Raw genomic sequence first — 24720 nt, 5'->3', positions numbered from 1 at the left:
GTCCAGTAAAGCTGCCACTGCCTTTGTAGTTTCTGGAGGCACAAAGGTCCTTACCAGGCCTCTTGGGGACCTTTCCCCATCTAACCTCTCCACCCTGGGTTCTCTTTGCACCGTTGTGCCTCTGGTCTTAGGTCTGTATGTCTTCTTATAAATGAAACTATCTTTGACCTCAGAGCAAGAGGTATTTGAGGGCCATCTACTCTATATCCTTCAGGGACAGCTAGAGCCCTGCACTCAGAAGGCATCCTCAGCACACAGAGATGAAAGCAGTGTGCCTCCAACTGTTGGCCACAACCTGGTAATGGGTCATGAAATCATGACCAGCATCTTAAAAAAAAAAGTAGAATAAATAAAGTATCATAGTGCACATACACAGCAAGGGTAAGTATTATCCCAAGAAACTTTTGTTTCAGTTATCTCACGGTTCAGAATATGTTTCTTGCTGTGGGTCACTGAACTCCTGGTTCAGAGCACTAGTTAAGACATAGACTCAAACAGCAAATACAGAAAGAAAGGCTGCGGGCAGCCTTTCTGTGTCGGGCACTATGCTAGATCCAAAATGAGCAATACAGTTTTAATCCATCTGCTGGTGGGGAAGGCAATAAGCAAACTATCTGCAAGAAATGATGCTAAGTGCTCTGAGAGAGTAGGTAAGAGGCTATAAAGCCCTGGTGTGAAAGTGGGTATCTGGGAGGGTTTCCCAGAGGAGGTGATGCAGTCAGAGTTCTTAATAGGAAAAGACAGTGACAAGAAAAAAAAAAAGGAAGGAAGAAAGAAAAAGAAGAAATGGAAAAAACGGTGACTAGATTCTGGTATCTCTTCCATCCTATTGATAGGAAAAGAACGATAAAGTGATAGGTAAAGTGTTAAGATTCAAGTCTTAAAGTCTAAAGACAACTTCTAGGGAGTCACCTGGCAGTCCAGTGGTTAGGACTTGACACTTCCACTGCTCTGGACCCAGGTTCGATCCCTGGTTGGGAAACTAGGATCCTGCAAGCAGCCTGGCCAAAAAAAAAAAAAAAGACAACTTCTAGTCCTGCCTCCCCTTCTTAACAAACTGTGAGACCTTAGGTGAGTCAGTTAATCTTTCCAGACCCTGTTTCCTTGTCTACAAAATGGGCATATCTGCTCTGTCAATCTCAAAACAGTAAGAGATCAAACATGACAAAAAATGTATGTTAAAGTACTTTGTAAACTATAAAAGGGGGAGGGATTGTCTCCACGGATGAGGAAATGACAGTGTAGAGAGGTGAAGTGTCCTAACACTAGAGAGCAGGAGGAAGGGAGTGTTGGGGGGTAAGGGTGGGCAGGGCAGGTACCCTTCAATCCTCTGTCCTCAGCTTCTGCCTGCACTCCCCCTCCCCTCACTGCAGCTGAATTCCCCACAAGAGGATGGGGGCAGGGCCCCAAAAGGCCCCCTAGCAACCTATTAAAAGATTTGCCTTAAGAATCTTCTAAGGTTTTTATGAACTTTTTCACAATGGTGGGAGGTAAATACATGAGAACTCCTCCCTTTCCCCTTCTTTTAATGAATTAGGATCTACCCAAACTCAGTGTTTAAAGTTACATAAGCATCATTCACATCTTCTGTACCAGCTTTCACTTTGGAAAAACTGCATTTCCATTAAAAGTGTTATATAAAAACGTTTTATGTATGTATGTGTAGGAACAGAAGGAACAGGTGCACATGAGCACTGTTAAGGCACACAGGCGCTTATGCATCACAAGCTCACCTGTCCTCATGGGGAGCCAGTTTAAGATGTGACCTGCTTGGCAGGCAACCCCCAGTGAGACCTGGTGCATATTGGGCAATGGGAACTACAGCAGGAAGGCCGTCAGCTGCCCCAACCTCCCAGGGGCCAGAGAAATCTTGATCTTCCAGAGAGTTTCTTCCTTGGCAGCGTAAGTTTCATTCATCATAAACTATGGAGGTTGGAAATAGCTCAGAAGTCACTCAGTGCAATCTCACTGGACATCACTCTCCCCAGCCTTGACTTGAACAGCTCCATTCCTCCTAAGGCGCCCATGTCACCTGTGGATAGCTGTAGCTCACTGGAAGAGACATATTGAACTGAAATTTGCCTTTCTGGAGTTTCCACTTCTTGGGAACAAATGTGTATCCTTCACCATCTTGAGTCCAGGAGTCACAGCCAGCAGGAAAGTGCCTGGGGCCTAAAATCACGGAGGGAGGGCAGTAAGGGTCCACAGAGCTGAAGCTTTAAGCTTAGAGACTTCTATCCATCTAAATTGAGACTGGTACTGTGGGGGAGGGGGAGGGAAGCGCCCAAGGGTGGATTGAGAGGAGGGGAAGAAGGGAAGAAGCCTTAAATGGGAGTAAGGCTTTGAGCAAAGCATGGCTCCTTAGGTCTCATTTGTAGTGTGGGAGTCAGACCATCCCGAGGTCAGTTCCAGCTCTGATATTCTTAAAGTCCTCGGCCTACTCACACACCACACACACACACACACACACACACACACACACACACACACACGTATCCCTTTCTGGTTTCGGTGGTTGTACTCTTACGTGAAACGAGGGGGCCACAATTCGTGCGCCAAGCAGGAAGTAAAACAACTGCCCGAAACCTCTCTCTCATCCTGGTCCGACCTGACTTATGCTTGGAGGCTTGCTTGGCTACCCGAAGGGCGCAACCATTCCACCGTAAGCGGGTAGAGATACCCAGACAAGAACACCCCGATACAGAGCAAGAAAACGTGAGCTTTGGAGTGTCCTTTTAAGTAGTTGGGAAGGGGGGTGTGGCCGAGGAGACTGGGAGGCCGCAGCCCGACGAGGGGGGAGTGGCCCGGGGCGTGGCCTTAACGTCTGGAATGTTGTTGGGTCCTCGCACCGCATAGTAAGGAGGGGCCCCGCCCCTTTTCTCGGAGAGGGCCAATCGGAATGCCGGAGCGGTTTCAAGTCTCCCCCGCCAGCCAGCCCGCCCGCCACCCCACCCCCTCGGGGATTCGCTTTTTCCGTAACAAAACTGCAAAGCTCCGGATGTTCCGCAGCCCCGGCGGCTCACAGGTGGAGGGGCCCGGGGCCTAGGACTGTGCTCCGAAGCGGGAAGCGCCTGCAGGCTGTAGAGAGGCCGGGTCCAGAGCCTGGAGGCGCGCGGGGGTGGGCGCTGCAGCCGCGGGTTGTTTATCTGGAGTACGGAGGGGAGGGGGGAGCCTGGAAACCGCCCCGTGTCCCATTTCCTCCTCTTGTTTTCGCTCCGGATTCTCCATGTTGGACCCAAACTGAGGAGCCCGGAGCTGCCGCCGGGGGATCGGGGCTGGGGGCACCCGGGAGAGCCGCTACCCGGGTCGCCCGCTCTCCATACAGGCCGCCTCCCTTCCCGGCTCAGGGAGGGAACAAGAGCCGGGATGTGAACAGCAGTGGGAGTCGGAGTCTCGGGAGCCGGAGCCTGAGCCGGAGCGGGCCCCCGCCCAGGCCCCCCAGCCCAGCCCAGCCCAGCCTGTGCGCCCGCGCGTCCTCCCGCCCAGCCAGCCCGGGCCCGCGGGATTGTTAGATGGAACACGGCTCCATCATCACCCAGGCGCGGAGGGAAGACGCCCTGGTGCTCACCAAGCAAGGTAGGGGCAGCAACTTCCCAAAACTTTGCGTCGCCCCCGGGCGGGGAGAGGGCTAGCACAGCTCCGAACCCGAGTCTCGGCCCCTGACCTCCCAGGGCTCAGAGTGGGCGATTCCAACCGGTTCCCCTACTCCATCCGCCCCTGCGTCCTGGTGCGCACTCAGACCCGGCAGAGGGCTGCGCCGGGGCCCTGGCTCCCTGCGCCCTAGGGGGAGGGGCGTCATCCGCGCAGCTGTCACCCCTTCCTGCACCCCCTCTCCGGGCAGAGAGACTAAGGGGTGAGCTCTCGAAGCGCGAGTCTACTCGCGTCCATCCTCTCCAGAGTTAGGGGGTGGGGTCGTCACTTTTCCCGCACCGGAGCGCGCGGCTGCCCCAGGACTACAAGGACTGGAGAGAGGAGGGGAAAGAGGGGGTCCCGGGCGACCTCGGGCTAGAATGGAGCCGGGACTGGAGTCCAGCACTTCCCAGCCCCACCCCCCAGCCCCTCACCCCCGCCAAAGCTCGGGGTTGCTCAGGCAGCGGGCGGTGACGGCGTCCGGCGGGACTTGGGACCAAGTTCACCGCCCGGAGGCGGGGGCGGCCGCGGTGGGGGAGGGGCTGAGCCCTGGCTGACCGGACCTGGTCCGCCCGCGGCCCTTTGCTGGGCCAGGGACCTCGGCGCGTGGGGCTCTCCCCCGGCGGCCTCCTGCCGCTTTCGCTGAGCAAACAAGCGCGACCCCAAGGCCCGACCGGAGCCCCTCCCTGCCCCGATGCGCTTCCCCCGGGCCGCAGCCACACACACAGAGCCGCGTTTGTTTAGCCCGAGAACGGTGTCCCTGGTTACATAATTCGCCGGATGGCATCAGACCCGGCGTGTATCTGAATCGCGCTGCGAAAAAGTGCGAGTTCTCGGTGGGCAACGGCTAGCGGCCCCCGCCTTCCTGCGGGTCGCGGGGAGATACGAGGTGGGAGTCTCGGGCTCTCTGTGGGTGTGGGTTTGGGGACTGGAGCTTGATTAGGCCGAGGCCCTTCCTAGGGACGGGGAAGGTGGGGGTCCGACGGTGGGATCTTTGAGTTTGGTCCTGGAGAAGGCCCCGAAACTCTTTCCCCCTCCCCCACGTTCCTCTTCGGGCCTTGAGGAATGTGTCTGGAAGAGCGGACAGAATTTCCGCGGGGAATAAAGACTAGAGCCTTTTTTTTTTTTTTTTTCTGGAGAACTTCCCAAACTGGGGCCACCTGGCCTGGGGAGGCTGGGGAGCTCACGCTCTTGCGACCAAATTCGGAGCGTCCCTGCTCATCCCTCGATCCCCCAGAACAGGGCAAAAAAGGCCCAGTGCCTTGTGAGGGGCCAGCCCTGGGGCCTCGGTGTAGCCCCACAGCTCCCTGTTAGGCAACATTAGTCAGCAGATCACTTATTTCGGGGTTCCTGGTCCCAAGGAGCACCCCCAACTTGCCTAGAGGCTAAAAAGCTGGGCTGGTGGTTTCACCATTCCCTAATTCCCTTGGTGGAATGCTGAGGGGCGGGAGGTAGTGCGTGCTTCCTGCATCTGCTGGCCTTACTTAAATAAACCTTGCCTACTCAGATCCCAAAGCCCCTGACTCCCTGCTCTCCTGGCCACATCACTAACCAGGCTGCAGCTTTACCCCTCCCCTGGCTGCTCAGCTATGCTGAGGGCTGAACAGGGGAGGCTTTCTGTTTTTATAACTTCACTCCTGACTGTTCCCGCTCTCTTCCCAACCTCATCTGAGAAAAAGTGCTAGCCAAAAATGAAGAAACGTGTGGATGGAGGATTCCAGAGGGGGCAGTGTTGATGAGAAGGGGAAGAATTGCCCTGGACCCACTCTGGTCCTCCCCTCCTGTAGGGGCTCAGGAGGGTGCCCTCCCAGGGAGAGGACCACACCAGGAGTGGGGGAAAGCTGGACTGCTGAAGAGACAGCTTACCAATAAAAGCTGGAAGTTTCATCCACCAGGGCAAGTGGTGGGGAAGAGAATAGATAACAGCAGAAAGCAAGCAGCTGGCTTCTTGACAGTCTTTAGCTGCTGATGTTGGTTGAATTTTTAGAGTTACGATTTTCATTTTTGTGTGTGTGGTTTATCGTTCAAACTTATCCCTGGAGGAATCTGAATCCTCAAGCCGGCAGCTTGGGGGTCTCTCTCCTCCCCTGTAATTTGACTGCATTCCAGAGAAGACATGCTTTCTTCCTGAACTGCTTGGGCAAATGGCAACCAGCAAGCCAACTTTCTGATTCCTTCATCCTTTACAAACAAATCCTGCATCTTAAATTAAAAAAAAAAGTGGGGGTGGGGAGCAGATGTTTTCTCTCTCTTTAAGAGTTTGGCCCTCTCTCCAGTGTTCTGTCTCTACGCTTCTGCCTCCCTTTGGAAAAATGAGGAAGGCGTACTGAGACAATTTATTAATCAGTACATTTCTAGAAAAATACAAATGGCTCCTTGCTTGGGTGGTTTTTTAGTGAAGTTGTTTGCTGGGTGTTTTTTTTCTTCTTCTTTTTTAGCATTCTGCTCTCAGAGCTTTAAGGCTGGCTGGGTGTGTTGATGATTCAAAAGTAATTACAGTAGGGGAAGTAGAACAAAGTTGCTGAAAGCGTTGATGATGAAAGGACCCAAATTGGACCATCTCCCCAGACAGATGGGTGAAATGGCTCGCTGGTCCAGCAAGGCTAGGGCTGTGTGGTGTATCAAAAGTGAAAAAGGAAAGTTAGTATCCCTGGTCCAGCAAGGCTAGGGCTGTGTGGAGTACCAAAGTGGAAAAGGAAAGTTAGTATCACTTTGGTTAGAAAAGCACCATTTATGGCAGCCATTGAGGATGTCTCCCCATTGCTGGGAGACTGTGCCTTGGGCTTCGAGGTTAGATGGGGAGAAGCCAAGGAAATAGGTTAGCTTATAACCTCCCCGGGTGAAATGTGAGGGTGGGGCAACCTCTTCCAGAGCTTGAGTGACCCACAGCCCTTTTATGGGAGTTGGGATTGCTTCTGTTTTGTTTTGTGGGACCTGACGCCCCTTCTTTTCAGACAGTTGATGGTGATGCTTTGGATTGTCTTCTCACATGTCTTAGCAACAGGTTCTGGTAACTGACCATCCCTAAGAATAGGATCATGGCAGGTTTTTCTAACTCTTCCTTCCTCCCTACAAGGGAGAAATTCTGCCTTATTCGCTCACGTAAAAGTTCAGACACCTTTCACTGTAGTTGTAGCTAGGCCCTTAACTTGAAAAGTTTGGCTTTCGTCCTCAGCTTGCTGGGTGAGCGTCCAGGGTGTGTGTTTATAGCTGGCTCCTCCCGCCCCATGGGTTCCTCTCCCATCCTGGCCCAGCTTCAGCCTTGGCCTCTTTGTGGCCACCAAGCCTCGCTCCTGTGTCTCCTTTGGAGTTGTTGCCCCACCTTGGAGTGGGGTGGGGGCCTGGGTGGTGACTGACACTTGTGTTTGTTCCCTGCCAAAGCAGCCTAAGGGAGCCCTGCTAACTCAGCAACAATGTTTGTAAATGCCCGCCATCCTGGGCTGGGAGTTTGCAGTTCTGCTGCTGAGTCTGACTTGGACAATTTGCGGTGGAGCTGGACTCAGGCATTGCTGTGAAAACCCCTCCAGAGATGGCAGAGGTGGTCGTGTCCCTGACTCCTGTCTCCTCCCTCTCAACTATAGGCGTCTTCAGCTGAATAGAAGAGAGGTCCCTTTTCATCCTCTCAGTGGGACCTTCCAAATCCCTTATGATCACAAACTTTGTTAAAATGGTAAATAGAAGTAAGTTGATGCGCCCAACTTTTCTGTGGAGTTAATACATGTGTTCATTACTAAGCAAGAGAAAGTATGTATTTATATATAAGTATATGTCCCTTCCCCTTCTCAACTTTTCTTCCTTCTAGCTTTTGGGTATGTTGAGCTATTGTCTTATAGTCTCATCTTGTCTCTTGGGATGGAGAGGGGGTTGGGGAGGGGAGGGTGGAAGGCAGGGGCAGCAGTTAAATTGTTTGGGAGAATTGCTGGGGAGCAGAATTGGTTGCTTCTGGCCTGGGTGCAGATCCCTGCTTTCCCTGTTTACAGTGAGACTTGACAAATCACTTCTCTGTCCTTAGCAACTTAGTGACTTTTCTGTAAAATGGAAGTATTGGTCTCTATGCATATGTAATCCCTGGTACTTAGTAGATGATTGAAAAATGTTAACATTCTTCTTTTTTAGACAGCTAGACCGCCACTCCAGTGTTCCTCCATTCCCTGAAGGACACAGTACAAGCAGCAAAATAATCATGTGGGTTTTATTGTTAAAGACAGGTGGCTGAGGGTCAGAGGGAACACTAATGTGGGAGCTTAAGCCTTCTGGGAGGATCATAGCCTTGCTGCACAGACCCCCTCTGTGCCCCTTTGACACTGGATGGAATTTTTTGCAAGTAGAGTATGCCTTGGGCCTTTTGCTCTTTTTCTGGAGCCCAGGCATCTGGGGTGGGAGGGGGCCAGGGAGCCACACACCTCCTGTGGAGGGTCCCTGAAGTCTAAATCTTCTGAACAGTTGCTCAGTCCCTCAGAAGTGGGTACAGTGAAGACTTGAGACAACTGTATGCTACGTTCTTACTGTCTGCATTCGCTTTAAGAGTTAAAGAACCCAGTGAGATTCATATACATATACATATATATATATATATTTTTTTTTTTTTTTAGGAAATTCTGGTAACAAGGAGAGAAAAATAAACTGGGATTTTGAAGAGAAATAGATGTTCCAAAGCTATGTCTTTTTCTGTGTTTTTGGGGTAAACCTTGAGAAAGCACAAACAGCCTTAAAGTGCTTCTCACCCTGTCTCAGGCTGGCCAGCTCAGGAAGCACTGCGTTAACTCACTTGTCCTGGGGACATGGGATTGGGTGTGGCCCTGTCAGGGCTCCCTCCCTCTTCTGTAGAGGAGGAACAGTTCCCAGCTGAGATGCAGATGAGTTTATTACCTTGCACATCTTAGGAATGAACTAGTAGAAATCAAAGTGGAGAAAATGATTTAGCACTGGAAGCCTCTCTGTACCAGAGGCCAAGCAGAACAGAGTATCTTTGTCTGGCCAAGTGCCCAGCCCTTCAGGTCTTGGTGTGCCTGAACCAGGTCTGTTATGGCAGAATGGGTACTCCAGCAAGCACATGGCCTCCTGGGCAGGAGTTACAGGCATGTTCTGTTTTATTCGTCAGCTATTCTAGGGGTTAGCCTTAAACCTGATCTCTCAGCAGACCTGCTGACAGCTCCTTTTCTTTCCCAGGTGATCCTTGTCCTCCTTTCCTACCCTACCCCCTATCCCGAATCAGACTTTGCTCTTACTCCCTTTTTATTCAAAACCTCTTTTCATCTCTTTTGCATCCTGTAGAATTTCTCTTTCCCACCCACATAGATCTCAGGGAACAAATGGGGCCCCAAACCCAATGAGAGCCAAGCAGATTCATGAGAATGCTCAGAGCGTGTACCACAGATGTTCAAAAGTGTCTCCTGGGTCCGCCGAGGGGGCTTAGGCCTCCTTCTCAGGAACAAGGGCCTATAGTAAGAGACGGCAGGCTTGGGTCTTTTGACTCCGTGATAGAATAGAGCAAGTACCCCTAGAAAGGAAAATGAGGCTCTGGGGTGCAAGTCCCCTGAAGCCTGCAGAGACACTGAGGCGATGGGATGTGGTGGGGAAAGGGGCCTTGGGTTCTCTAACTGAATCACCCTCCGCTCCTGGAATGGTTAGTCAAGGACCACTGGCAGCCTTTAGACATTGGCTCTTAGCCAGGGACACACATCAGACTCTCCTGTGACACTTACTAAAAATACAGCCTCCACCTGGGTCCTACTGAATCAGAGCATGAGCAGGTGGGCCAGGCATACGTGTGTTCCAAGTGCTCCCTGTGAGTCTGACAGGTGTCCCTGGAGAAAAGCCAGGTGAGCGCAGCAGTGGCCCAACTGCCTGTTTAGCCTTGAGCATGAAGAGTCCCTGGAGGGATCCAGTTTTGCTGTTAACCATCCTGTGGCTCCTAAAGGGGGGTCTGAAAGTTTTCTGAGTGTAAATAGAGTCATGGTCCTCGCTCACCAATAATAATCACAGATGATAGTTAGAGAGCACTTACTGTGGGGCAGGAGTGCCCCAGCCTTTATATCTAGTATCTCACTTAAGCCCCACAGTGACCTTGTGAGGTAGGAATGATCCCCTCTGGACAGGTAAGGAAATCCTCTGCCGAGAAACCAAGCACCTTGTCCATAGGAACATAGCCAATTCGGGGCAGCTAGGACTGACTGAGTCAAGCTTAACCCTGACCCACACAGCCTCTTCTCTGCATTGTGCAGGCCACCTCTCAGGGTACCGGTTCAAGCTTCAGGTGACCTGAAGCCACCTTGTAACTGTGCAGCCTGGCCTTTCCTGATTGGCCTTCAAGCAGACAACCCAGGGTGGTTGTGCCTTAGGCAGGCCCACAAGGCTGTTTGAGTGGCTGAGGTGGGGCAGGTGCCAGGTTTCCTCATGTCCAGCTTAGTGCTGTCAGTGGACGTACCAAGACTGCTGGTTGGTCCCACGTGCAGCTAGGCTGTGGGGGGAGCGGGTGAGTGACCCTGTAGGTGGGACAGACTCCCTGGCAGGCTCCTTCCCGTTCATTTGCACGGGCCAGCCACTAGAGGAAGGAAGGAAGGAAATGGTTGGCCACCCTCAGTGAGAGAGAGAGAGTGTGTGTGTATGATTGGTTTTTGTGGAGTCTTGGAAAACGCCATTTCCCAAGATTGGCCCTGCCATGACCTCTGTGTGACCTCTGGAATGGGAAGAAACCTGTGGTCTCTTTCAATGTGGCCGTTTTGAGATTGAGACTGAGATAAGGGTATGAAAGTGCTTTGTGCTGAAGGCAAGCAGCTGAATTTACCAGTGTATTACTCCTAAGGACACACCCAGACCACCTTGTAATCCACACAGCTCTGTGAAATAGGTAATGTTAGTCTTCCCATTTTACAGAGGAAGAAACTGAGCCCCAAGGCCACACACCTTGTATGCAGTAGAGCCAAAATTGAAGCCTAAGTCTGTGACACCTGTGTCACCACCCTGTTGTTCACTGGTCAGAGGAGAGATGGTCGAGGGTCCCTTGCTGTATCTTGGGCCTTCTTTTTCCATCTCACTCTCATGCATGTGTCACCTAGAACAGGCTCCATAGCTGGGGAGAGAGGAGGCACTAAGTTCTTCAGGTCTTCAGCAAACCAGGAATCAGGCAGAGCGCCAAGACAAGGGCTGAAACAGCCACTGAGAGGATGTTTGTGTCCGCTGGCAGGTTTCTTTTAGCCCCTAACCTCCCACAGGGGTTGCTCAGCACCTCCTTAGGGGAAGAGGAAGGCTCAAGGTTGGGGGATGGCTTCCAGTCCCCCACGATGACATCTCTGGCCTAGCAGATGCTGCACACAATGAAACAAGGGCAGGGGCCAGCTTGTGGGTTCTCCTGGGTGGCATCTCATGTCTGTCCCTGCTGCTGTGGTGGGCCATCCGGTCACTTCCTGACATCCACCCAGAGCACCCTGGTATGGGCTGTGTCTCAGCCTGCTCCTGATGCACCTGTGAGGAGATGCTCTGGTCCAGGGCCTGTTCTTTCTCCTGGGAACCCCAGCCTGTTTCTAAAATATGTTAGAGCTGCCCGGAAGGGTGTTTTGCCAATAACTCTTATAAAGGCTGACTCTGAAATTGACCCAGTTATCTTGGTCCTGTTTTAGAAGTTGCCAGGAATCCCTTGCTTCCAGGACTGAGTCGTCCTTGACGGAAGGTCCCTGAAGTTGTGGCCCCATGTTGTGATCAGTGACAAGACTGCCAAAGGGGGCCAGGGAAAAGCAGAAGGGGTTGCCGGTGACCGGGTACCCCTCTCCCACCCCACAGTGGCCTGAAGGACCCAGGACTGAAAGAAGTCCTCCTTTCTTAGAAGAGAGGGAGAGGCAGGGAGCCCTTCTGCCCTGACAAGAGCTAATGAAGGCGTCTGTGTAGGCAGGACAGCCCCACTGCTGGCCACAGGGATGGCGCTTGTACAGAACACGCTGGCATAAGCCAAACAGCATGGCTAAAACTTTTTGAAAGTCCATACCGTCAGCTTCACGGCTGCTCTTTGGAACAAGGGGACCTGGCTGAGCTGGGCGAGGCCCCGCCTGCCTTGCCACCTGGAGAGAGCAGTGTCGGCACCGAGGAGCTGGCTGCGCCCTCCCCGCGTTTCCAGTCTTTCCTGTGTGGGGGATGTCGAGGCACCTCTCACCTGGCTCCCCTGCTGACTTGCCTGATGGTCCAAGAGCCCTTCCATCCACCTGGCGCTTCAATGCCTCTCCTCAGCCAAGGCACGGATGCCCCGTGCTGGGGACCCGGGAGGACTCCACTCCACGGGGAGCCCCAATCAGATGCGTCTTGGCCTCAGGTCCCAGGCAGCTGGCCAGGAAAGGCCGGAAACGCTCCACACATGCTCCTTCCTCCAAACGCTGAGGGGAGGGAGGCCCCTCTGAGAGGCCATTTTATAGTGATAGCCAGGCAGCATCCTTTGCTGTGGGGGGATAAGAGATGGTGGCGAGAGAAGTACTTTTGAGGGCTGAACCAAGAAAGCATCCTTCTGCATGAATGGGCTTGTTAAAACGCGACAGCCCAAGAGCTTGCCTTCTGCCGAATCCCAGGCGGGTATGTGAGGAGTTCCTTTCCTGGGACACGAAGCTGTGTTGTTGGCAACGGTGATATCTGAGCCTGACCTTCAGAAGGAGGTTAAAAATAGTGTTGTCCTGGCAAAGCCCTTCTCCATCTGTGTGTGTGTGTGTACATGCACACATGTTTGTGCACTAGCTTCTTAAGAGGCAGAGGCAAATAGCATCCCCACCTGGTGCTTCTCTGGGGCAGACATGGTGGACACAAGGGGAGAGGCCATTCTTTGTCTCAAGTGGAATGGCTTCACCTGCTTTCCTGTTACTTGCTGATGCCAGCCAGGGAGTTTGCAACTGGAAAACAACTTTGTAGTGAACTGAGGAGAAGGTATGGGGTGGTTTTGACTTTTTGAAGCCTGCTCAGGATTGGAGTTCCTCTGGCACCTTTCTTGCTTTCTGTTCTAGAGCTTCAACCGCATGCTGGGGTGGGAGGGCCCATGGGGTTGCCAGGGTGCAGGCGTTTTCTCCTTAGATAACGCGTTAAAACCAGGATGGATTTAGGTTTATTCTACATGGTGCGCCACTGTGCTTGGTAAGTTTTATCTGTCCTTGCAGTCAGGAGTGGTCTTGTTATCGCAGTTAACGGATAAGGAAACTAAGGCTCAAAGAAGGTGTGTGGCTGAGTCGGTAACTGGCAGGGCCTGGACCCCAGCCCTGGTGATCCTGGGGCAGGGAGAGGGGCGGGGGGGCAGTGCCTTCCCCGTTGCCCTTTCTCTTCACATCCTGCCTCAGTAGGAAGCCTGGCAGCAGTGAGTTAAACGGGTGTCTTGTCCTCCCTTTTCTCAGCAACCTGCACACTTTATTCTTAGGCCAGAGGTCCCCCCGTTAGATCAGTGCTGGTCCTTTCTGACATTCAGCCTCAGACCAGAGGTTCGGAAAAGGGGGCGCAGGCGCACATCAGTAATGGAGCTCTGTGGTACCCACTGGAGTCCTGCCCTCCCTCACCGGGGAAACCGTATGCTGTGCAATCCCCCCCGGCCTGTACACCTGCTTGTGCCAGGGTTCCTCTCCTGGGGAGGGGGCGCAGTGCTGAGTGCTAGCTGAAAGGAGTCCTGTGACAGGCTCTTTGACACAAGGCTCAGATCCCACCCTGGGTGTTTCCCCTCACCCTTAAACCCACTCAACACAGTGGATCTCTGACCAGAAGTCCTGGCTCCAGCTTCTCCCCGCCCCCCATTGTCCTCTTGATCTCCCAGAGGTGTCTGCCAGTCAGAGTAGGTGCCAGGCCGGGGTGAGGGTGAAGGGAGCCTTGGAATGGAATCCCAGAGTCTTGTACTGTTTTACCCCTGAACCCCTTTCAGGGACTGCTCAGAAGGGCAGCAAAGAAGGGGGCCAAACCCCAAATTGATCCTTCACCAGCCCAGCCTAAAGAGGAACAGAGCAAACACTTTAAAAGAGATCTTGAGAGTGCCCCACCGCTTCCCACTTGTTGCAGGAATAAATGCTCACGAAGCCTGAGCTGCTGGGGGCCCGACAGAGTAGCTAAGAGCCCTGACTCTGGATTCCGGCAGATCTGGGTTCAAATCTTTGCTATACTACTCCCTGTGTAACCTCAAGCAGGTTGCTTAACCTCTGTGCTTCAGTTAGCCTTCTATAAAATGGGGGATTAATGCCTAGGGATGGGTTTGTAGTGAGGATTAAATGAAATAATAATGTCAGGTGTCTTATCGTGGGCCTACACATCATTGATGCTCAGTAAACATGACTGAGTTCCAGAAGGACTGAGTGGCTTGTCTCAGGTGCTCAGCTCCTCAGTCTACCCACCTCTCATAAGGGAGCTTGTTTCTAACTCTTCTGGGCCAGTTGCACAGAAGGCTTCCACAGGTCCTGGCTCTGTCGAGCTGACCAAGGCCCTGGAGGCCCCAGAGTCACTCACTCAGCCAGAGTTCTGAGCACCAGCTACTTAGAAGCTGGAGGCCATTGCAGGCTCCGTCAGGAGGCAGCCATGTTAGGGGGAGGCCGAAGAGGCCCTGCTGGATTCTCAGTGGCTTATTTGTAAAAGTAAGGAGGACGGACAGCCTGGAGAAGGATTGAGGGAAGTGGGGCCCCAGAGGGGGAGGGGTGGGGAGGGGCGTCTGGGGCACTGACCTTGCTCTCGTGGGTCTGGGGTCCCCTCCCAAGGCTCCTCAGCTCTGTGCTCTGCTCCAAGTGCATGCCCTCAGGGTCAAGGCATTCGTGGTCTCCGAGGCCCAGGGGCTGCCTGGTCACATTGTGTTTTTGAGAAGACCCTCATCCCCTGCAGAGTCCGAACCAAGCTGAGGTGGCCCCAGCCCCTCCCCACAAGCTCCCTCTGAGGCTGAAGTGCTCCTGCCTGCTGGGCCTCCCGCAGTGAGAACCAGCGAGGCCTCTCCATGGCCCCAGCCAGCTGCCCCTTTCACCCCCCCTGCCTCCCAGGATTACTCGGCCTTCACAGCGTCTGTCACTAAGATGCTGAGTGCGTTCTTGACGGCTTCTCTTCAGGAAGGGCTTGGGCTGTGTGGCCTTTTAAGAAAGGCTCGGTGCCCAGGTTAAGCCTCTGATTGTGGTTCTGTGTGAAGAAACCATAAGCCAAAGAAAAAGCGATGGTTCAGCTTTGGTCTTAGAGCTTTGTGTCAACGTCTGCTTGAGTCCCTGGGCTTGGTATTGAACGTGGGTCATACAGACAGGTGGAGAAACTGTCCTTTCCCTCTGATATCTGCATAGATTATTCAGAGTAGGAAAAAGTCCAAGGAACCTCTTACCTTGCGGTCTTTAAGTACTGGTCTCTGCTCACAGGTTTGTCTCCTGGACGCAGGGGCCTTGGGCAAGGTCTCCAATGCAGCTTCTTCCTTCGGACCAGGATCCCCAGTCCCTGGAAATCTTGCTTTTTCCACCAGGGCCAGGAGCTCAAAAGTGATATCCAGGTTTTTAGGCTAATCGCTGGGGAAGCCTGAACATGTTCTGAAAGATTGTAAGTGGTCATACCAGTGTCAGGGGATCTGCCTGATCCAGGGAGGGGAGACGGCTAGACTGGACCGACTGGTGCCTGATCTCAGCCTCTCTGTTGAGCCAGAGCTGAGTCAATTGTTCCGGGGCGGTGCTGACTGCCACTTGACTGATGGTCAACAGCCATTTCCTCATCCTTGGTCCCAGGAACAGAGTTTGGTTTTCCCTCCTCTCCAGGGGCTCAGGCAGTCCAGGAACTGGGTGTTAAATGTCTCTTCCATCACTTATATAGGAGTGGCCTCTGAGCAGGTGCAGCATGCCCTCTGAGGACTGAGCCGAGGGAGCTTGGCCTTGCTGGGATGGCGGTTTGGGTACCACCTTGCCTCCCCTTTCCCTTCTTAAACCCAACAGCGCATGGAAGGTTGTCCTCATTACTACATTCTGTTTGTCCCCTACCCTCGCCAGAGATGGAGGTATTTCCGGTGCTTATTTTCCTGCATTGGAGTTTGCCTTAAGCCTTAGAGTGGGTGGGGACCCAGGAGAGCAGGCCTGTGGCCGAGGACCGTTCTGGCAGCGGTGGTGCAGTGCCACCTCCTGGCCACGGCACACATCCTGACTTCCTACTGTGGCTCCAGTTGCTGGAACAAATTCATCTAAAAATAAAAGGAACTTGAAAAAGATTTTCCAAAGTCTGGTTCTGGTTGATCCTGTAACACCTATAGCTTTTTGTATCAGCTTGACCTTTCTGGGGCTGCTTTACCAAGCCTCCAATTAAGATGGCTTTGTATTTCCAAAGCCCAAATTGTCAAGGCAGGACTTAGCAGTTACAGCCTAGAAGCAGGGACATCAACCCAGAACCCAGCGCTGGATGTATGTGTCCCAAGAGAGTGACCTTCTTGTGGTCTTGGAGGAGAGGGAGTGGTAAGGAAAGTGGCTGGAATGTGGGAAGGGCACGGGGTGTGAACAAAGCATGTAAGTTCTTCTTGAGACTGAAGCTGTTCTGCTTTCTAGTCTGGGCTTAGTGCTGCCAACTGATCGGGCATTGAAGGAAGCTGATCCAGGACAGGACAGGAGTTCTGCTAACTTGAAGGGGTCTAGCTCACTCCCTTCTCTAGAATTGGTAGTCTTCTGGGAACTGGTGATAGGGAGGATTTGGGGTTTTGTGAATTCATCTTGAGGGATCCCTTAGTGTGCTGTTACCAAAGTGGATTCTGTACCTGGCCCCATCTTTCAGTGCCCCTTCCCCCACTGTGCAATTAAGAGCAAGTTTTATGCAGCTCATTTCCCAAACCAGGGACTGGGGATTCCTGTGTTTCTACTTTACAGAGATGATGGAATAAACATGTACATTTCACTGTTGACTGTATTTGGTTGTTCACCTGGCCCGTGCCATGTGCCCCAGTGGAGCTTACAGACTAGAGGGAATACAGCATGGGAAGTGGGCATCTGTGGATGTCCTGTAGCTAATGTCTCTTATTGCTCCCTCCTTTCTAGGCCTGGTGTCCAAGTCCTCTCCTAAGAAGCCGCGTGGCCGTAACATCTTCAAGGCCCTTTTCTGCTGTTTTCGTGCCCAGCATGTTGGCCAGTCAACCTCCTCCACTGAGCTCTCCCCCTACAAGGAGGAAGCCAACACCATTGCTAAGGTAGCTGGATCCAAGGTGGTGTGGTGCCAGCAAGGATGTGACTGCCATGGGCGAGAAAGGGTCAATGTAACCATAGCAGGAGGGCAAGCCAGCCTTGCCTGCGTCAGATCTCTGACCCAGAGGAGGCCCTTCCTCTGTCCTTTCCATCGTGGGCCATCTTCTTCCTGTTGATTCCCATTTGTGGTGTGGGCCACCTGGATGTCCTTGTGGTTTCTGAGGGCCCCTGTAATCCAGATCCTTCCAAGTTCCTGGAACTGTCCAAGGCACTTTGCATATGTTGTCTCATATGACCCATAGCAGCCTTGCAAATAGACTCAAGGATTTCAGCTCACAGACATGAAAACTGAAACCCAGAGGGTATATGTAGCCCTGAAGAGTTATTGGTTGGTAAATAGTAGTATCAAGGTTTGAACTCAGATCTCTCTGGCTGTAAGTCCTGTGACTGTTGTTTTTATTTTTAACTAAGCAAAGATAACCTCCAAGTTATCTTTCAGGGAACTTTCAGGGAACCAAGGAATTGAAAGTCTGTCATATTTCTTGATAACCCCTTGCAGCACTCTGACCTGTACCTATTAGAGACATTTGGAAATATGTAGGGTGTCTTTGATTCTCATAATTACCAGAAAATACATCTGGCATCTCAGAGGTGGGGACAGAAATTATTCTTTCCCCCTAGGCCATTGGTATTTCTTTCTGAACCACCAAGTTTTAGCTGTCCTTCCTCTCTTTCAAAGCCAGGCTATAGACATGAACTTCACTATCCAAAACAGGGAATGGTTCAGTGAAGTACAAGGTGACAGTATTAACTGAACTGTTAACTTTTACCAAGAGTTCACAACAATGTGGAAGTGTTGAGTTGCAACATTAAGTCAAAAAGCAGAAAGGAAAATTATGTATCATAAGGGGGAAAGACTGCTAAAACAAGCTTGAAGGAAATGCAGTAAAATGCCAACATTGTTTCTCTAAGTGCTCGGATTTTCATTTTTCTTCAGGGTTTCCATTAAGATCACTTATTTGCTACAACCATAACATTTTTATTATTAGCCAAAGGCAGGGAAACGGTTCTGATCTCTCTGCACTCTATCTCCCTTCACATTTTAGGACCACAGTATGGGTTCACATCGGCTTACTTGTGTTCTGTAGGGGCTCAGTGTGTTCACACACACACACACCCGCCATCTATGCCCCCAACGGAGAACATAGGGAAAAGACAGGTTCTCAAAGAAAAGCCTGGTTTCTGGACTAAGCAAGAGGCTAAGCCTCTGTAATAAGGGGTTCTGGTTTGGATTCTGGCTCTGTGCACCTGCATCAACTGCGTCAGTTCCCTGTTCCTCTGAGAGGCAATGGTAGCCGAGCTCAGGGACGCTGCCTTCTCCATCCTTCATCAGGCCTAGTGCGGAAGGGAGACTTCGGCCCCTTTCCTGCCCAGCTCTGAAGGAAAGTCACTTCTGTTATGTCACGGTTTTCCAAGGGGCTGGGATCTTAGGGAGAAGATTGCCTTGCAGGGCTGAGTGGGCTTTAGACGGCCAGGAAAGGCATTAGTGGCTGGCACTGACCACCTCCTTTTCTCCCGTAGTCGGATCTGCTCCAGTGTCTCCAGTACCAGTTTTACCAGGTATGTGACTCTGACAGGGCAGGTGCTCAGAAGCCCTGAGACCCAGTGAGCCCTGCTAACCTCATGTGGTGACATCCTGAGTCCTTGTATCTTGCGGGCTAGCTCCCCACCTGGGAAGCTGTTTGTCCCAGACATTTGCTGAAGGCCCACTATGTGCAAGGCATTAGATCGTTGAGGGGACAGCTGGCCTCCACCCTGTGGAGCTGATCACCAGCCCTGGCTCCATCTCCAGTATCTGGATCACATCACAGTCCCTGGGGAAGGCTGAAGCAGGGAGTTAGTCTCTACTTTTTCTCCTCTTGGTCTTCTAGTGTCACCTCTCTTGGGTTGAAGTGGGGGGCATCTTTCGTCTCCTCAATGGGCCTAGCTCTTCCCAGAGTTCTGTTGAGGGAAAGTAATCTTTCTTGGTGGCAGATTCAGCACCTTGGCTCTGGTTTTAGATTCCAGGGACCTGCTTGCTCCCAGAGGTGACAGAGGAAGATCAAGGAAGAATCTGCGTGGTCATTGACTTGGATGAAACCCTTGTGCATAGCTCCTTTAAGGTAACGTGGCCTCTGGAGCCCTTCCTCACCCATCTCGGGCTGTCCTGGGAACCTGACTCAGGTGCCATGAATTGGCCTAAAGTTGATGCTGGAAGAGTGATTAGAGACAGGAGGGCCGGCCTCTGGGATTTGGCCACACTGGCATCGCAGATACCTGGAGGCCACTCCAGAGAATGTTGAGCGGGAGCTCCTGCTCTCTCTGGTCACTGCCAACAGGCTGCAACTGCCCCTTGTGGCACAGGAGCCACCAGGGCTCTGTACAGGGCGGGCCCAAAAGAGGGCTACGGGCCACGAGTCAGACTTGGGCCCTGTCCCTGTCTGTCTTATCAGGCCCAGAGACTCTCAGCTCAGGTAGAATTTGCAGGTGGTGGTAGGTAGAGAAAACCAGAAGGGATATTGCAGCCTGTACTGGGGTGAGAGCCACTTAGTGGGGCGGCAGGAGCTTTCTAGAGCCTCTGAGATCTGACCCTCCCTCCTCTTCCCAGGGGACAGGCCTTGGCCAGGACTGGGATGTGGCTGGGCTTCTTGTCTCTTCTCATGAGCTGACTCATTAACTCCTCTGCCTTTCAGCCAATCAACAACGCTGACTTCATAGTGCCTGTAGAGATCGAAGGGACCACTCACCAGGTAAGTACTGCCAGGCCCAGGGGCCCGGGGTCCTCCGTGCCTCAGGGCTTGTGTTCCATCAGTTGATCCTTTCCTGTAACTTCAGTCTCTCCATTTTTATTGGTACCTTGCACACTCAAGGCTTTCTCATCTTAAAAAATTCAGCCCCCCAGTCGCCTCAAGTTGCCATTTTTATTCTCTTTGCAGCCAAACTTTTTAAAAAACAAGTATTATTTAATAATAGTAATAGCTATCATTTACTTACCTGCCCTGCCCCTACTGAATGTGACCAGCACTGTTAATGCCTTATTACATTTTCTCTGATCTGAAGAGTTGGTGTCTGCCTGTTACAGGCAAGGAAGCCAGTACTGGCTGTTTCCTTTCCTACCCTGCCCACCCATTCCATCTAGCTGGTGAATTTTCTTCCTTCCCAGCTCAGGCATCTCCTCCTCTGTATCTCTCTATGCAGCTCCATCCCCTTGGGTCCCTACCCTGGATTCAGCCACAATAAATGCTCAATACACATCTATCAAAAAACACTTAATTCTGAGTAAGAGCAGACTCTGCCCCTGTATAACCGGCTCAGTCCAGGGTTAAGGATCGGTGGTGTTGATAGTCAAACAGAAGAGTTACTTGTAGGGAAATGGGGCTTGAGGTTCCCATGGGTGGTCATCACTCTCCTATGTCCATTAAAAGTTCTCTTCATCCCAAGACCCTCCTCCCAGCTGAGGTGCTCCTCCAGGCCTAGTGCCAGATTCTGCATGGCAGCCCTTTACAGTCTGCTTGAGGGCTTCCCTGGTGGCTCAGATGGTAAAGAATCAGCCCACAATGCAGGAGGCCCAGGTTCAACCCATGGGTTGGGAAGATCCTCTGGAGAAGGGAACAGCAACCCACTCCAGTATTCTTGCCTGGAGAATCCCCATGGATAGAGGAGCCTGGTGGGCTGCAAGTCCATGGGGTTGCAAAGAGTCGGACACAACTGAGCAATACACTTGAGTATATAGAGATGTACAAAACTCACAGAGAAGACAAAGGCATATCTTCAGAGAGACAAACACAGTGAACTCCTGGCTAACAAGGAGAGATGTGAATAATGGAAAAGGGATGCGATTTAAATGATTTGGCGGTGGGGGTAGTAGTGGGGTGTCTACATGCAGAAGTTGGGTGTTCAGCAAAGAGTGGTGAGAGGATGCCAAGCTTGATGAGTAACCAGGAAGGAGAGAGGACCTGTTAAAGGTTAAAGAAACGGCAAACGAGAGGAGGCCCAGTTGTGGACACCTGGAGCAGAGGGTTCTTGCTGCAGAGCTGGGAGGGGTCTGGTGAGTGATGGCCAGTCCAAGACACCTCCAGGAGGAAGAGTCATAGAGGCACATGCTCTTGAGCAGGGAGAGACGGTGGTAAAAAGAACTTTGAAGGGATGGTTCTAGGAGCACCTAAGTAGGCTGGATGGGAGGAGAACACCTGGATGGGGGCAGGGACGTAGCAGACCCATGAGGGCCACGCACCCAGGGAAGCTTTCTGGCCATGATGTACAAGGTGATGAAAGGTGACACGAGGGGTGGGTGGCTGGCAGGAGCAAGCACAAATGAGTGGGAGTCACTAGGGCAAGATGCTGTGGGGTGTTGATCTGTGGTCACGGGAGGGGAACAGGCCACTTTTCCCCTGGTGCCTTTCAGAGAAGCTCTGCAAGGGAGGGCTTGAGGTTTTAGGAAAGATCTGCGACCTTGCCTAATGGGGACCTGGACTGACTATCCTGCCAGAACCAAGGATAGGAAACTCCTGCCGAGGCTGTGGCTGGATTCAAGTAATCCAGGATAGGCTGTTTCCATCTGTGAGGCCTATTCTTGATTACTTGTTTCTGGAGGCAGCTGATGGTTCACCACCGGAAAGAGATGGCTCCTGGGACCTGAGGTGTTTTTGTTTGTTTTTGAGCTGGGTCAAGGTTGAGACCACCGAGCCAGCAGGAGCTTGGTGAGGAGGTGATGCTAGTGCCCCAGTCTGTGGGGCAGAATGCTGCTGTCCGGGTGGCCCAGAGGCGGGGCTGTGGGAGTGTGGACTGAGCCAGTTCTCCCACTTGCGCAAGTGGTGACGGGGCCTGACGCGGCGCAGCTTCCCCCTCACAGGGTCACCTCCAGCAATCTGCTCTGCTTCCCCTCAGGTGTACGTGCTCAAGAGGCCATATGTGGACGAGTTCCTGAGACGGATGGGGGAGCTCTTTGAATGTGTTCTCTTCACTGCTAGCCTGGCCAAGGTATTGGGGGCAGGAGGGGAGCAAAGAACCGGGAGCAGGGGTGGCAGCCCCTTGCGGGTCTGCAGGAGGCCACGGGGAAACTAGGACCGCATCCACACAGAAAGCCTCCTCTCTCCTCCCAGTATGCCGACCCCGTGACGGATCTGCTGGACCGGTGTGGGGTGTTCCGGGCCCGCCTGTTTCGTGAGTCCTGTGTGTTCCACCAGGGCTGCTACGTCAAGGACCTCAGCCGCCTGGGAAGGGACCTAAGGAAAACCCTCATTCTGGACAACTCGCCTGCTTCCTACATCTTCCACCCAGAGAATGCAGTGAGTGTTCCAGACACACCCACACAGCAGGGCGTGGCAGAGTCCCTGTCCTGAGAGCTGGGGGAGGGGGGAGGAGAGGGAGGGTGGTGAGCTGTGGGCTTTACTGGAGGAGCACACCAGCCCAGGTGAATGGCCAAGCTCCAGGGGGCTCCGGGACAGGGAGACTTAGGCCCCCTCTCGCTCCCCAGGTGCCTGTGCAGTCTTGGTTTGACGACATGGCGGACACTGAGTTGCTTAACCTGATCCCGATCTTTGAGGAGCTGAGCGGAGCCGAGGATGTCTACACCAGCCTGGGGCAGCTGCGGGCCCCTTAGCCTTCCCTGCTGCCAAGCCACGGGCATCCCAGTAGGGGGCTTTCCTACACTGTGCCTTTATGATCAGCTTGACAGAGTGGAAGCTGGAGCATCTCACCAAATGAGGCCTGGAAATAGACGTGATTGGAAAGAGCGTTAGGACAGGTTAGATGCCAAGTGGGCAAATATCAGACCAGTGATACCCAGAGCTCCCTGCTCCCTGAGTTGGGTTCCTGAGATGTGAGTGAGAGTCTATGTGCGTGTGTGTGTGTGTGTGTGTGTGTGTGTGTGTGTGTGTGTGTCTTGCCTTGAACTGTGGCCCCAGGATATAAGCGTTTCAGGTTGGGGGAGAAAGTGAAGGATCAAGAGTCTTCTCAAGTTAGTCTGTCTCCTCTCCCTTCACCCTGAGAGCCACCGAGCTCCAGGCATGAAGACTGTTGAAGGCTCCATTGCCAAACCTATGGCCTTTCCTCAGTCTTGTAAGGTTTATGCCAAGGAGAGAGAGGGGTCAGGGGCTGCCTTCTGGTGCCCCAGGCATGCATCTTTCTGAAGCCTTTCTCTTGCCAGCTGCTGCAGACAGAGAAATGACATTTCTGGGAAGATGAAAGCTTGTTTCCAGAACTGGTAGCCCCAGTGGCAAGTCCTGTGGCCCAACAGCTGCCCTTGCCTCCAGCTGAGTGCCTGTCTCGGGTCCTGTCTGCATCTCCCCAAGGCCTGGGCACTGGGCCTGCCTTCCTCGCCACCTAGCCATAGTCTTGAACCTGTGGGGAAGGAGGTCTTCTCCCTGCCCTGGAAGAGGACAGATAACTGATTTCCGTTCTTTTGACTCTGTTTTAAAATTCTCTTTCTAAATACAGAGTGTTGAGCTGTTTTGTTTCTGACAGAGCTGCAGTCCTGGGCCTGAGGTGAATGTGGGAGGCCCCGGGGGTGCGGGGACGAGCAGAATCCCCAAAGCATGAATGTGTGTGTCTCCTTGGCTTATAGGGCAGCTGAGTTTGGGGCTGTGTCTCTCGGTCTGCTCTTCAGGGAATCTCTGCTGGTGCTGCCACAAGGACTTTGTTCCCAAGTCCGGGAAGGGCGCTCAGTGTCCCACCCTCCTGTTCCTGGGCAGGGCTCTCTCCTCTCGTGTCTTCCCCCAGGGCCTGGCCTGTGCCGAGTGTCTTCATCCCTCCTGGCTGGCTGGCTGGCACTTTTTCTCTCCAGAGCCTCAGGCACACTTGCATTTCCTGGGCGGAGGGGCTGGGTGTTCTCTGCGTTTAGTTTGCCAATGTAACACACGTGCTCCCTGCCAGCAGTAACAGGTGTAAGTGAGCTCTTCACTCGCCTGTGCTTTGCGAGTCTCTTTGCTTTCAAAGTTTCTTAATAGTGCAATGCTTTAAAAAAAAAAAAAAAAAAAGCCACAAAAAGGAAGTTTCCCCAGGATGGAAAACAAGAGGAAGAGCTGCTGTAATCGGGAGCACAAGGGGCCCCCCAGGGGGAGCCCCACCTCAGCATCACTGCCTTAACTGTGGTCTCCCCTCCCTCCTTCAGGTGGGAGTTCCTGTCACCCCTCCCCCATTTTCCCTGGAGGCAGGCGTCACCAAGCTTTTGTAAGTTGCTTCAGGTGCGAGAAGACTGCCCACTCAGGACTCTCCCCCATTGTCCCTTCCAGTTCCCACACACTAGGCCAGTCTGAGGAGCTCACCAGGACCAGGCAGCGGAGCAGCAGCTTGGGCTTCTGGCTGCCCAGTGTCTTCCTCTGGCATGGTGAGGCCTTGTCTTTCACTTTGTTGTCCCATGAGTGGAGTAGGGCCCTCAAGGCATGTATGGTCATTTCCCCAGCATCATTTCCTGGTGCCTGTGGGATCCTGCTTCATGCAGGTAGGGAAAGAGGGCCCCAGGGCTGGCCAGGAACCACATCTGAAGAGAAGTAGGAGCTTCGGATTCCAAGGCCCTGGTCTAGGCCTCTCTCCTGGTATCACAGGGGGGCCTCTCTCCTAAGCCCCACTCAAAGGGTTAGACCTCTGGCCAGATCTGCCATGGGGTCCAGCCAAGCTTTCTGACTAAACAAGCAATAAGAGGCTCTAGGCTGACCCGGTTCCAAGGATCCTTTCTGCCCTCCTTTGGGTCACCTGGTCTCCAGAAAGAGCCAGTGCCACCCACTTTCCTGTCAGGCTGTCTGAGTGTTCCGAGGGATCATGACCAGGGCCCAGGATGACCTGGTGGGAGTGTCCCGCTGCTGCTGCATGAAGCCCAGCTCCACAGGCCTGTCTCACCAGACCCCTGCCCCGCCCCCTGCGGTTCGTACCAGAAATGCCACACCCCCTCCCCCCACCCTTCCCTGGAGAGGTAGCTCAGCCAAATATAAGTCTAAGC

At 52.9% G+C, this 24720-nt stretch overlaps 1 protein-coding gene across 1 annotated transcript; it reads left to right on the top strand.

The window, feature by feature from the left end:
• The first annotated feature begins 3112 nt into the window (after positions 1-3112).
• Positions 3113-24665, top strand: CTDSP2 (CTD small phosphatase 2). The gene is made up of 8 exons (XM_005901657.3): positions 3113-3576; positions 16602-16750; positions 18327-18365; positions 18806-18907; positions 19478-19534; positions 21672-21764; positions 21887-22072; positions 22261-24665. Exons 1-8 carry the CDS (start codon positions 3513-3515, stop codon positions 22384-22386), a joined length of 816 nt encoding a protein of 271 aa, XP_005901719.1. The 5' UTR covers positions 3113-3512; the 3' UTR covers positions 22387-24665.
• Positions 24666-24720: the final 55 nt, after the last annotated feature.

The sequence above is a fragment of the Bos mutus genome, chromosome 5 (genome assembly GCF_027580195.1).
Source record: "Bos mutus isolate GX-2022 chromosome 5, NWIPB_WYAK_1.1, whole genome shotgun sequence".
Classification (NCBI taxonomy): Eukaryota; Metazoa; Chordata; class Mammalia; order Artiodactyla; family Bovidae; genus Bos; species Bos mutus.
Note: the sequence above shows the minus strand (reverse complement) of the source record. Positions and strands in the feature narration are given on the sequence as shown.

Coding starts and splice junctions, on each gene's coding strand:
- CTDSP2 (XM_005901657.3), top strand. CDS start 3,513: ATGGAACACGGCTCCATCATCACCCAGGCGCGGAGGGAAGACGCCCTG. Junction 18,908..19,477: donor TTGTGCATAGCTCCTTTAAG/GTAACGTGGCCT, acceptor TCTGCCTTTCAG/CCAATCAACAACGCTGACTT. Junction 22,073..22,260: donor TCTTCCACCCAGAGAATGCA/GTGAGTGTTCCA, acceptor CTCGCTCCCCAG/GTGCCTGTGCAGTCTTGGTT.